The 13,532-nt window shown below is 42.0% G+C and overlaps 1 protein-coding gene across 1 annotated transcript in view; it reads left to right on the top strand.

The window, feature by feature from the left end:
* The window catches only part of LOC150038961 (protein-cysteine N-palmitoyltransferase HHAT-like), a 218,600-nt gene that overhangs the window by 164,290 nt on the left and 40,778 nt on the right, over positions 1 to 13,532 (top strand). Inside the window, exon 11 of the mRNA XM_090328171.1 lies at positions 12,294 to 12,438. Within this exon, the coding sequence (XP_090184297.1) occupies positions 12,294 to 12,438 (145 nt within the window). The remainder of the gene's footprint in view (positions 1 to 12,293; positions 12,439 to 13,532) is intronic.

The raw sequence follows: 13,532 nt of genomic DNA on the forward strand, positions 1-13,532 counted from the left end.
TCAAGGTCCAAAGCCAGCACTAGGCAAAAGGACCTTATATGAAAAAAACCTGGAGCAAAAAGGACTGGCTCATATAATGAGTGATTGTTGTCCTTGATGTACTATGTTAACTCTCATCTCTTTTGCTGTCCCTTGGTTATCTCATATTGTTACAGTATTGTACCTTGTTACCTGATATATTGTATATATGTTTATCTGGTTATTTGAAGTTGGATAGGGAAGGGGGAGGGGAACAGAATGAGGGGTGGGGGTGGGGGGAGGGAAATGGGGACTAAGACATGAGAAAGGGTTAAAATGTATGTGAAGTAATGCACCTTCCATCTGGTGAATATAATGTAACCCTTCTATTAATTACAATAAAATATATGAAAAATATTTATGCAAAAATAAAAAACAAACTGGCTCAAGTGGTGGAAAACTTGCCTTCCACCTAGCAAGTAGACGGCACCATGTTTATTATTATTATTTAATAAAAGGTTACTGATCAAGAGCCAAGAGCAGGAGGGATTCATTCAGGAAGTTTTGCTTAGCTGGTCCGAAATGCTTAATTTATGTTAGAAGCTGAAGGGATAACTTGGGTTTTGATTTGGGGTCCCCACCACCGTTTATGAGGTAACTAATCTGAAAATTTGCTCCAGGTAAAGTGGTGCAATGTTCCAAAATGCAATTGTATTCCATTATTACATGTAATTTTGATCACATGATCAGAGTTGCCTAGTAACAATAGTTTTCAATTCTTAGTTTTTTCTTCTGGTATTGACCTCTGCCTTTCTACAGTCTACACTTTTATTCTATTCTTTCTTTTTTTTTTTCAAGGAGGAAATCTCTATTTACAATCACTGGGACTTAGTATTTAGAACTTAATCAAAATTAGGCTAAGGGTTGTATGTCATAGAAACATATTAATTTATGAAATAAAACATGTCTATAGAGTCATAGGTTTTTATTTCTTCATTTATCATTTTTTTCCCCCAGTCCTGGGGTTGAACTCAGGGCCTGAGCACTGTCCCTGGGCTTTCTCAAGGCTAGAGCTCTACCACTTGAGCCACAGCACCACTTCCAGCTTTTTTCTATGTATGTGGTACCAAGGAATCAAACCTGGGTCTTCATGTATGCTAGTCAGCACTCTACCACTAGGCCAAACTTCCAGCCCCTTCACTTATCTTTTCAAAAATAAATATAACCACATTTTGCATAAGGTTTCAGCATTTTAGACCTATTCCCTATTTTTTTCTAGTAAAATAATAGTTCTCTTTTTGGTCACTTCCATACTCAGTATTTGTGATTATCATCAGGCAAAAATGGCTCACTGCCAAACTATTGAATAGAAGCACTTTTCATTGCTTGTGCAACAGTTTCCCCCATTGGGTTCAGAATTGCTTTGCCTCTTTTGTCTGACTAGTTTACTGTCAACATATTTTTCTACTTGTTCACAGAGGTGAAAAATCCTTCAGCTAGTAGTTTCGATTTGGTCAGACGAATCAGGTGATTGGCTATTGCCCTGTTCTTTCCTTAGAAGATTCCCTTTGAAGTCTTCCCCTCCTTTCTCACCTGGACCATGGCTCTTCAAATCTGAGAGTCAATAATTGCTCTGAACTTCCCTTCTCTCTCCTGTTCTAAATCCTCATTTCTTCTGACTGGGTGGTTTCACATCCTTCCCCTAGCTTTCTTAGGAAAGGATTATAGAAACTATGTCTTATTTCATTCTCATATTTGATTTGTTGTCAGGGTGTTAGATTTCAGAGTAAAAAGTAATTTATCTTGAATAATTTGAACTATTTGTCTTCTAGCTTCTAGGTTTACGATTGAGAGGTGCCATTTTGTCTCTTGTTTATTTCAATTTGCTGGAGGCTTTATTAAAATATTTGATATTCTCAAATTTCATTATACCTGCTCTCAGTCGAAAACTTGTTATAATTTATCCAAGGAAAGACAACCCTTTGTCACATGACGACAGGGGAGGAAGGAAACCTGGAGATCTATAGATTGTTGACCAGGTTTTGAATGTTTCCCAGCTTTTCCTCTGTGAGTTTCTCTTGACTGCTGAGGAACATGGTATCTCTGTGTGGGCCTTCTGATAAGCTGGTGCATGAATGCTTTTCCTTGGTGTCTTGTAGGCAGGTATCTCAGGTCTGCTAATTCCTTCATTGCTGTATATTATAACAATGGCTTGTGTGTGCTTACCGGCTTTTCTCTCATTCCTTGTCTAGAACTGTTATGGGGCTTGTGAAGGGAGCAGAGAATATAGATATGATAGATCATCATATCCATATTCCTGGAATATCTCACTTGGTGAGTCATCTTAGAATACTTTGCCTACATCTAATCTTAAGGTTTTAAAATATCTAGGTTATTCTAAAAGCAGACTGCATTCTGAGGCTGTGTTTTTGTTTTTGTGGCTGAACAGGCTATCGCTGAACCTTAACTACCACATGTGAGGCTTATTTAGTAGGCCCAAGGGGCCTCAATGTTGCCCAGAGTGGGCCTTGTCCAGGACCAGGAGCAGCTCTCACTTGGGTGTAGTCGTCATCAGTCTCCCAACTTCCCATCCTGGTGCCAGGATTCTTTATGCTCAGGGGAGGTGGCCAAGGTCTAAGGTCATTTAGTGGAAACTTTCCTAGATTTCCTCTTTCTTTCCCCCCCTCTTCTTTTTAACTTACAAAGTCATTTATGACCATTAGCTCTTTTTAAAAATATACAGAGAAGGTGGAAGTCCTCTCAGATATCCCTCCCCGAGCAAATGAGTCTTGTTCAGCTTTCCTCCTCTAAGAGTTACCAGTGCTTGGAGCGTATTCCTACATCTCTTTACCAGTATGCAGCTATGTGTATGGATGGTTTAAAACATATCAGTGGGGGCTGGTGATTCATGTCTGTAATCCTAACTATGCAGAAGGCTAAGATCTGAAGACTGGGTTCAAAGCCAGTATGGGGCAAGAAAGTCCATGAGACTCTTATCTCCAATTACCCACCAATGTGTTGCTGTGGCTCAAGTTGTAGAGCGATAGCCTTGAGTATAAATGCTCTAGGACAGTGCCTAAGTCCTGAGTTCAAGCCTCAGGACTAGCATAAACACACACACACACACACACACACACACACACACACACACACACACACACACACGAATAACTATCCTAAACTTATACTTTTTCTCCCCATCCATGATTTATCATGAAAATGTCTCTATGATAATCTATCTATGCATGATTAGGCATGATATGGGAAGATCACAATTCAGCCATTTTTCTGTTGTTAAAAATTTAGGTTGCTGGGCGGAGAGCTTGGCCTAGTGGTAGAGTGCTTGCCTACCATACACAAAGACCCAGGTTCAATTCCTTAGTACCACATATATAGAAAAGCCGGAAGTGGTGCTGTGGCCCAAGTGGTAGAGCACTAGCCTTGAGGAAAGTCCAAGGACAGTGCTCAGGCCCTGAGTTCAAACCTGAGGACTGGCAAAAAAAAATTAGGTTGCTTCTACTTTTCATTTTTGCAAATGTATTTTCAGAGAAGATTCTTCTTTGAGCTTCCTTGTACATATGTGCAATGTTTCCTTAGGGCAGGCACCAAGAAAGAATTGGCAAACTATCTGGTGGCCAAATCTGGTCCACTGTTTTTTGTAGCTAAGAATGGTTCTTACATATTAAAATTGTTTTGTTGAATTTCTTTTTCTCTATAAGACACAGTAAATATCTTAATATGCATGGGATCATTTCTGGGCTTTCTATTGTCGCACTGACCTAGTTAATTATTCTACGTTTGAATACTGAAGGTTTAAAATAGGGCCCTTTTTGGGAAACAGGATTTTTCTCTGTGGCCAAGGCTGGCTGCTTCTGCTTCTACCTCTCCAGGTGCTGAGATGACAGACATATATCACCCCCCAACTAGTTTGTTTTTGCCAGTTGTGGGGCTTGAACTCAGGGTCTGAGCACTATCCTTGGACTTTTCTCAAGGCTAGAGCTCTATCACTTGAGCCACAACATGATTTCCAGCTTTTTTCTATGTATGTGGTACCGAGGAATTGAACCAGGATCTTCATGCATGCTAGGCAAGTACGCTACTATAAGGCCAAACTCCCGGCCCCACAACTAATTTTTTTAAGGGGGTAGCCTGTTCTAGTGTTTGAACTCAGGTCCTTGTAGTTACAGGACAGGTTCTGTACCATTTGATGCACACCTCCAGTTCTTTATGTCTTTTAGGTTACTCTCGTTCAGAGAAAGTATTGCTTTTTGCCATGGCTGGCCTGCACTGTGATTTGCTGTCTTTCCTACCTGTGAATTAGGATTACCATACTACCATGCCTGGCTTGTTGGTTGAGATGGGAAGGGTTGAGTCTTCCCTAACTTTTGCCTGGCCTGGCTTCAAACCACAATTCTTTGAATCTCACTCATCTCAGCCTCTTGAGTGGGATTACAGGCATGTACTACTATGCTTAACTTTTGAACAATTTCTTGAGTCCTGATAGAGAAAGCTGTTATCTATCTCAGTTTTTAAAATTAGTGGCTTCAGAATTACACTAGCTATGTTTGCCTATCGATTCTTTCCCACAAATCTTAAAGCTAGTGAAGTTTCTACAAATCCTTTGTGTGTGTGTGTGTGTGTGTGTGTGTGTGTGTGTGTGTGTGTGTACATGGTTTGAACTCATGGCCTGGCAACTCTTACTAGGCTTGTCACTCTTAAAAACTCTACCTCAAGTCATGCCACCAGCCTGTTTTATTGCTGGTTACTTGGGGATGGAGTCTTGAGAGATGGCTGCAAATTGTGATCCTCCAGATCTATAATCCTTGGCCTCCTGAGTAACTAGGGTTATAGGCACAAGCCATAGCCACAGTCACAGGGAGTACATAGTTCTAACAAAATGTGAGGATAATTAATGTATGATCCTCTGGATCTCAGCCTCCTAAGTAGCTAGGATTATAGGTATGAGTTACCAGCAACCAGCACACTGCACTACAGTAGTGTGCATCATGAAGTCACATATTGTGTTTGGTGAACTGAAAAAAGGAAAGCCACGGTATATTTTGTGTCAGTTAAGAGAAAGGCTTCTGCAAAATCCTGAGCAGAAGGGAGCAACCTTCAGATGGGCTGTGGCAGCAGAAGGCAAGGCGTGCAGGAGGAGGTAGTATCATTGGCCAGATCACTGAGCAGGATCTCAGATATGGAAAACAGGACTTAATTTCTCTGACTGGTGTGAGAACAAGTTGTTTCTTTAATGACTTGAAAGTAATCTGAGATGCTTTCATATTGTACATACATTCACATGCTAAGCTACTGCTTCTGAAGTTCTCTTGACTAAGCTGGACTAACCCATGAAACAGGAAACTTGTTCAGGAAACAAAATTGTCTTTAATTTTCATCACTGTAGATATTTATTTCTCTCCTAGGAATATGCACTGTTTAGATGTCAGAGACAGAGAAAAATATAACTGCTTGGACTAGATAGTTTGTTGGTAATGGAGGTACTCTTGGCTAATAGTATTCTGTTCAGGTACTCATGGCTGGCATTCTACCACTTGAGCCATCCTTCTGCTTCAGTTTTTTCTAGTTAATTGCAGATAAGAGCCTCTGAGATTTGTCTTCCAGGGGACTGGCTTTGAATATCAGTCTTCATATCTCGGCCTTCTGAGTAGCTAGGATTATATGGGTGAACCTAGAAAGTTGTTTAAGTTCCAGACACTTAAAAGAGGGAAGATGTATTCCTTTCTGAGTGTCATCTTGCATCCATTTAACTTGATTATAGTATGAGGTTGTAAGGGAACTCAGTTGTGAAAAAACAGAGAAGCTACATTTTGAAAGGTTGAACTGGGGAATCCTTATTGGAGAGCTAGTGTCTGCAGGTGAACTCTTGTCTCAAAGACTTACAGCCCAGATTTGAGCATGAATAAATCTTTAAAGACAAAAACCACATGCTTGGGGTGTAGATCAAGCCTTAACAAAAGCAGACTTTATATGGGAATACTCAGGTGAGAACTTCCCATCTAAGGAAGTAGCTCAGGGGCCAGAAACAGTCCATTTAGGGGGGTAGGCCTCAAAAACATTTAGGAAGATAACCAAGACAGAATCAAATCATGTAGGGAAAAATGAAGGCCGGGATTCTCTATAGCAAAAGCTTTCCTAGGGCTAAACAGCATGACATCTGAATATTCTCTGAAGCAGAGTTATCCTAGCTCTCATGGAGCTAAGCATCAGCAATTCAATGATTGTCCTCTCTCACCTGTAGGCTTTGCAGAGCTGGGTGGAAAGGCACCCCCACCCAGCAAGACACCAGGATGGCTGTGGGAACAAGGCCAAATTACTCAGACCCAGTGTTCCCTTCCAGTGAAACTTCACATTAAGGACTCCGAAGATTCTTTGACCTACTTATGACAAAGCAAGAGAGAAAGAGATAGAGATAGAGAGTGAGAAGGAGAGGAAGAAAGAGGCAGAGAAAAAATGTATTAGATCATCATAGAGATGATAATGAAGAATAAAGTATGAAGAATGGGGCAAGATTCATCCTTCAAGATGCTTCTGGGGACATGTTGGAGAACAACTGGCAGGACTTGGACTTTTAACTAGAAGTAACCAAGGTTTTGAGAGAGAAGCAAGAGAAATACTGTCCTACAGATTAGCACAGTGACAGGACCTTAGAATCCGAGGCTTCCTGACCTTGAACGTTTCTTGGGCTGCCCTTCTTTGGTGTCATCTTTCTGTCTTGAGGAGCTATCACCCTTCCTATATCGTCTCTCCTTGGCCTTCACCATTCTTCCTGCTTGCCGTCGGCCTTGTTCGACTCTCACCCTCTGCTTAGCATTTTCATTAGAAAATGAAAAACTTCAGTGATTATAGAGAAGCACTGTGTCCAGCTGCTCAAACCCACCCAGTTTCCATTTTTAGCTTCTCCCCCACTCAAAAAATAAACAGCATCAGGTCCCACTTGCCAAGCCTTTGTCACAGTCTCCAGCAGCCATTCCTCTGACCATCTGCTCCCCCAGATGCTCAGCCTGTCCCCTCCTCCCATCTCAGTCCTGAATGCAGACCCTCATGGACAAATGACTCCACCCAGCTCAGCGCTCTCCAGCTCAGGCAGCACCATTTGCCTCCCACCCTGTGGATGGTGTTCCCAGCTTCACTTCTGACCCAGATTCTGCAGCCTATACCCCTTGACCCCCTGCTTGCTGGCCACAGCCGATCTGGGGACTTCTAGGCATGTTGACTGGAAAAGATGGAGGAGTTGCCATGGAGATGTGGATAAACATCCCACAGCAGAAAATTGCAGGAAACATCACACAGTTCAGCTCTAAGATTTTATTGGTTGGGTTACGTTCCACACCTTTGGAAGCCAATGTGTTTGAAGGAAGTTTTTAAGTCACAGCTAAACTATTACTACATTCCCTTCCTGTCTCTCACCTGTTCCCCTGGTCGGAGACAATGTCCCTACACAGAGGAACTGTAGCTCTGCCCAGGCTTGCATTTCCTGATTTGGCTTGTTTTATCCATTCCAAAGCCCAGGTACTTGCACTTGCACTTGAACTTGAAGACTACTGATATGGAGAGAAGCAGTCTTTAATCCACCTTTCTGTCGTATGTCAGAGACTCTGGGGAGAATGGATCACACCTGCATGAAGACAGAGTGGCTTTTTCCTAAGCTGTTTGCCTCCCATTCATTCTTCCTTTGCTTTATATTTTGGGATGTGTGAGTGATGAGGTATGGCTCTGATAACTATGTCCTGTTTGTCAGTGGCTGGATACAATGGAATCTTTGCTTCACTCTCAGCATTGTTGGGCAGAGAAGAGAAGGGGCTTAACACTGTGGTGCTAAACTTTCCTTGACATGGGTTGCATTTGTCTGGGCCCCAGGGGAAAAGTGGGCATGCTTTTGGCATTATTCCTAATGGCACCATAGGCTAGTTCTGTAATGAACATGAAAGAAAATAATTCAGCTATTGATGGTTATTATCTCAAAACCTTGACACTCCCTAAATACCATAACTACCTCTGAGTTGTTAATAGAATCCAGAATTCTTCCTAACATTCAAGACATCCCCCAGGATTGACAGAGCCACTGCCAGTATATCAGATTGCCACCAATTTTTCTCCCCCTATCCCATAGAAAGGCTGTGCCCATCACAAAGCTCTCTTCTATCCTGATAAACGCATGAAGTTCAAGTTCTGTTTGTCAACCCTTATCTGAGCATGTTTTGTTCATGCTAGCTCTTCATTGTACTCAGATATTCCCAGATTTACATTTACATTTCTCAACACAGATTCCCTTCTCAGGGGTATTTTCAACTGCTGGAGCCTGGAAAATGGTTGACACCTGCCTTGCTTATGGCAGCCTGCTTACTGGGTGTAAGGGATCACAGAAGGGATGGCTGTAGGATTGCAGAGATCATGAACAAGAAACAAAGCATTTGAAGTGAAATGTACTTTATTGGCCTAGCTAGCTCTCCCAATATAGCCTCTGGCCTTGCCCATATGGTAGGTTTTTGGGTTTTTTTTTACTCTTTGGATCCCTTAGAATGTTATTTACCTCTGGACTCCTGTAATCCAGTGCCTAAAACCTGGTTCCAAGGTGGGGAGGTCCCTAAAATAAGGCTACTACAGTCATGTTTCATGGTATGTTCAGAGAACCAGGAGAGATGAGATACATTGCGGTGAAGACTAGGTAGCAGGGGAAAGGAGAATGCTAGAAGAGGTGACACTGATTACGAGACAGTGCACTCCTAAATGGATATGCATTGAATCCCCTTTATACAACTGTATTTATTTTTATTTAAGGAAAATAATAAAAGAGATGTTAGTTAATTATGATCAGCTCCCTCCTTATCTTCAGTTCTGATTTCCACAGTTTCAGTTACCTGTAGTCAATTTTAGTCTGAATATATTACATGAAAATTCCAGAAACCATCAATTCAAGTTTAGTTGCTTGTCATTCTCAGTAGCTAGATGAATGCCTGGCCTCTCTGGAACATGAGTCATCCTCTTGTCCAGCATGTCCAAGAGATACAGCTACTTCCCTTTGTCACTCAGTAGCTCTCTTGGTTATCAGATTGGTTGGCATTTGTGTTCAAGGGATCCTATGTAGCAGGCCAATGCTCTGTCACACTGCCTACCTCACTCATTTCACTTGATCTCATCACATTGGTGTTGTGTTATCATCATCATCAACATCTTCCTCCTCCTGTTCCTCCTCTTCCTCCTCCTCCTCGTGGTAGATTAGGGCTCTTGGAAAGAAGCCATGTTCTTTTTGTTGTTGTTTGGGTTTTGTTTTATTTATTTATTTTTAATCAGTTGTGGAGCTTGAACTCTGGGCCTAGGCACTGTCTCTGAGCTCTTCATCTCAAGGTTAGCACTCTACCACATGAGCCACAGTGCCATGTCCAGTTTTCTGGTAAGGTAATGGAAGATAAGAGTCTCACAGACTTTTGTGCCTGGTCTAACTTTGAACTGTGATTCTCAGATCACAGCTTTTTGAGTAACTAAGATTACAGGCATGAACCACCAACACCTGGAAAGACCATGTTCTTTTAACATTGGTTACACTATATTGTCATAATTGTTCTGTTTTCTTATTGTTCACATCTATTTGCTTTGATTTACAAATTCAACTTTATCATTGGTGTATATGCATAGGAAAATTCTAATATATCTATATTATTTTGGCAGAAGCAAAAATACTCTTTCTATTTCTATGTTTCCTGGCATAGAATACTAGTGGGTTTTGTCAGAGGCTGATGCTATTAGTTAAAACTAGGTTTGTGTATTTTCTTGGTCCTTGTTTATTTTATTATCTCCTACCCACTCTTTCTGGGGGACAATCAGACTTGCATTTGAAGGTCTTGATTTTTCTTTAAGTATTCTACTGTGTCTTTCATATTCTTGCTTATTAATGAACAAAGAGGTCTAGAAATAGAATTTTAGGTGTCTTCCTTTCTATCGTTGAGATAAGAGATTCCTTCACAGTTACTATTATTTTGATTTTTTTCCCCCTAAGCAGAAATAGCAGTTTATTGAATCATAACTGAGAGGACTGCTAGGGTAATCACAGAATCTAAGGAAAATCTATAGGAAGCAGATCAAGGATGAGCCAGAACTCACATTTCTTGTTCCTCTCTTGTCCCTCCCTGTCTCCACCCACTGCCTCACCCCCTGCCTTGCCTCCTGCCCCCCTAGCTCAGCCTCCTCCTATAGCTTGATCTTTTTCCTGTGGCAGGCAACAGCACTGTAGCCCTGCTTAGTAACCCCATGGAGCACTAGTCTTCTTTTCTTAGAGTTGATTTAAAAAACATAATTATCAATCACTTTCCATAAAAGGAGAACCACCTTGAGTTTAACCAAGCTATTGAGCTCTGCAGTTGACATTTATAAACTAGAAGATCATACAGAGCCATTGAATCCCCCTCCTAGGGTATGAGGCTGGAGAAAACGGTGTCAGCTATGGCTCCTTATGTCCATGACAATTCATAATTCCTTGATTTGTTATTCTGGATTCTTTTGTTCCCTCTCCTGACTTCCTTTCACCCCAGCTCCCCAGTGACTGCTAATTGAGTTAGTAATACCCAGAATTATCTTCCTGTGCTTTAAAATGCAGAAGCTGGTAGATTAATGTCTCCTTGTTCTCAGAGGTGAGGATTGCTGAATAAGAAGCCAGCTTCTTCCCCTCATGCCTTCATTCCCAGCAATTATACATGTACTTATCTCTCCCTGACACCATCCCCACTACAGACTCATAGCCTCTTAGAGAGATCTCTAAGAAGGACCTGGGGGCAGCATTGAACCACTTTCTAGATCAGACAGCTCAGTCAGTACCTACTGTACAATTTGTCCAGGAGGACACCATATTTGAATGTGGTGTCCATGGAAACGAGCTTTATCAGCTAGATTTGAGCATCTAGAAGAGCCTGGGGCTGAGAAGAGAGGAAAAGGAGTGGTTGGGAATTCATTTCTCTAAAATGACCAAGGTATAGAGAAGGAACACGGATGATCCACAACAGCGTTGGCAGAGTCTCTGAGCCTTTAGGTTATGTTATCTTGTAATTTGCCCAGCCTTCAGACAGTGAATCATTAGGGATTCTATCTGAAGCCTGGCTCTGTGGCTCCTCAGGTGGTGCTGGTTGGGAGGATGGCAGTTCAAGGCAAAAAAGTTAGCAAGACCTCCTTATCAACAAAGAAGCCAGACATAGTGGCACAAGTCAATAATCTCAGTCATGCAGGAAGTGTAGGTAGGACAATTGGAGGCTCAAGCCAGTTCTGGGCAAGAACATGAGACCATATCTGAAAAATCCCTTAAAGCTACAAAGAGGTGTGCCTCCCGTGGTAGAGTGCTACCTGGCAAGTGGGAACCCCTGAGTTCCAGCTCTAGTACCATCCTGAATTCTGTCTTGATTTGGGGCACGATAAATTCTAATGCCTGTGATATCATAGATGTATATGCTCCTGGAGAGCATTCAGGAAACCCCTACAGAACTTCTCCTTTCTGTGCCTCTGGATTAGGCTGATAGATTTGTCAGAACCCCATAGGATCCCATGTGTTTGGCTGTGACACTGGCCCTAGATCCCATTCTGAGTACAAAATTCTATTTGTAGACGGATGAGGTGCGTACTTCCAGACATGGCACAGTGAGCTCACTCCAGAGGGATGAGAAACAAAGGCTTTGTTTGCTTTATAAAACCCACCAGGAAATATTAGAAGAGTGGAATGCAATGCAAAGCTAGGAAGGATGAGTAGGACTCTTTACCATGATTATAGAAAAGCATCCCTCCAGCCTCAAATTCTCAGTCACAGTCGCTCTTCTTAGCTGCTCTTGTGTGTGGTCAGTCAAATGTGTGACCCAGCAGTGGAGTTGACTTCTACTGCTGCTTCTGCATCCAGGGAATGGATTCAGGGTGGTTAGTTAGCTTCCAGGTCAGGTCAGAAGATCTGGAAGATCATCCTAATCTTACTGTTGATTGCCTTGATCTTGACATGGAACCGTAGATTCTAGTTATCATAGGAAGCAGTTTAAGGTTATTGCACCTATGGATATCCATGAAGGCATCTCAGTGGGGGAGTGGGTGGAGGAGGGCTGTTGCATCTTTTAAGTGCTTCAGCATTTATGCAGATCAGCGGTAGATGCAGTCTAGGAAAAAGATGCAGTATAGAATAAGATGCATCATGTAGCTCCACAGACTAGAACTAGCATTATTGCAAGGATGAACATTTGGAGAGATGTTTTAATAATGATCTGGCTCTGGTGTGGGCTGGTGGCCAGTATGTCTTAGCTCTAGTCTCTTCAGCTTTGCAATGAGATGCCTTCTTACTGTGTTCCTTGCAGGCCCGATACCTCTCCCCACCAGCTCGCCGTCGACTGCATGCTGCTCTTGCTTCTTGCTCCACCTCCATGCTGATCCTATTCAACCTGGTGTTTCTCGGGGGCAATCAAGTTGGGAAAACCTACTGGGACAGGCTCTTCATACAAGGTAAGTTTCCAGGCAGTGTGCTTTTAATCACTTCCTTTCAGATATTCATTGGGTGTCACGGATGAGATCTTAGAAAGTCAGTTGTGTAATATCCATGGTATGTGACCTAGAAACATCAACCAAGAACTATTCCCTAGGTTTAGCTATGACTTGAAGGGTTCCTATTTTATGACGTGTTGTATATCAACTACATATGATACTGATCCAAATATACTATTTCACCTATCCTGAAAATCACATTTCATTCTACTAAGTTATTTTTCCAATTTCTTGATTTTTCTCTTCCTTTCTGTCCTATCTTTAACTCCCAGACTCCAGTACGCTGAAGAGTCTAATTGGTCCTATTTTACCTCTCTGAACATCTGTTAGCAGCATGTCCTGAAAGTTCCACTGTGCTTTTCTGAAGCTGTGGGTATGATCCCTGTGTTTCCCATAGATCTTGCTATGGATATCTGTGTCTGAACACTAATGGCCAACTTTATGTGTTACTTTAGAATGAGTGGATTGTCTCGGCATCTACAGTAAAGCCACACCTGGCACAGGAATGAAACTAAGGCATGGGGATTTTGAAACCATTGTCAAAATAATTGATCATCTTTGACTTATGATCACTATTTCCCTCAGATGAGGACTAAGACCTACCTACATCATGCTCTTAAGGGAACTGGGAAATGTGGAGTTACTCACAATGTACGTTACTAGAGACAGTTCATGGTGTGCTATTTCCTTGACACAGTGTGGTGCTTTGGGTCTTGGGGAAGCTCTGGTGAGCAGTGACTTTGTATGCTGTCCTTGGTCTCCACCTTTGGGTTCCTAGGGATCCATGAGGCTTTTGCTGCAGCAATGTTTGCACCAGGAAATAATCTAACATGGCTGCCCGATTCAGCATGATAGGTCATTCAGCTAAATGGTAGGTTTGTGCCACTAGGGATCCTTATTCTACTTTAATCTTGTCACTGAGAAAACTCTCTTTGATCTGCTTTCTGAGAGATGTTTTGGTTGATAGTCTCTGAAAGGACTATGTGCTTTTTAAGCAGAAGCTGTCCTTTAATAAAGATGGGAGATGATGGGATGCAAAGGATCTAAAGATGAAG

This window comes from Megascapheus bottae, unplaced genomic scaffold (assembly GCF_031878675.1).
Source record: "Megascapheus bottae isolate mThoBot1 unplaced genomic scaffold, mThoBot2.hap1 H_1, whole genome shotgun sequence".
Taxonomy (NCBI): Eukaryota; Metazoa; Chordata; class Mammalia; order Rodentia; family Geomyidae; genus Megascapheus; species Megascapheus bottae.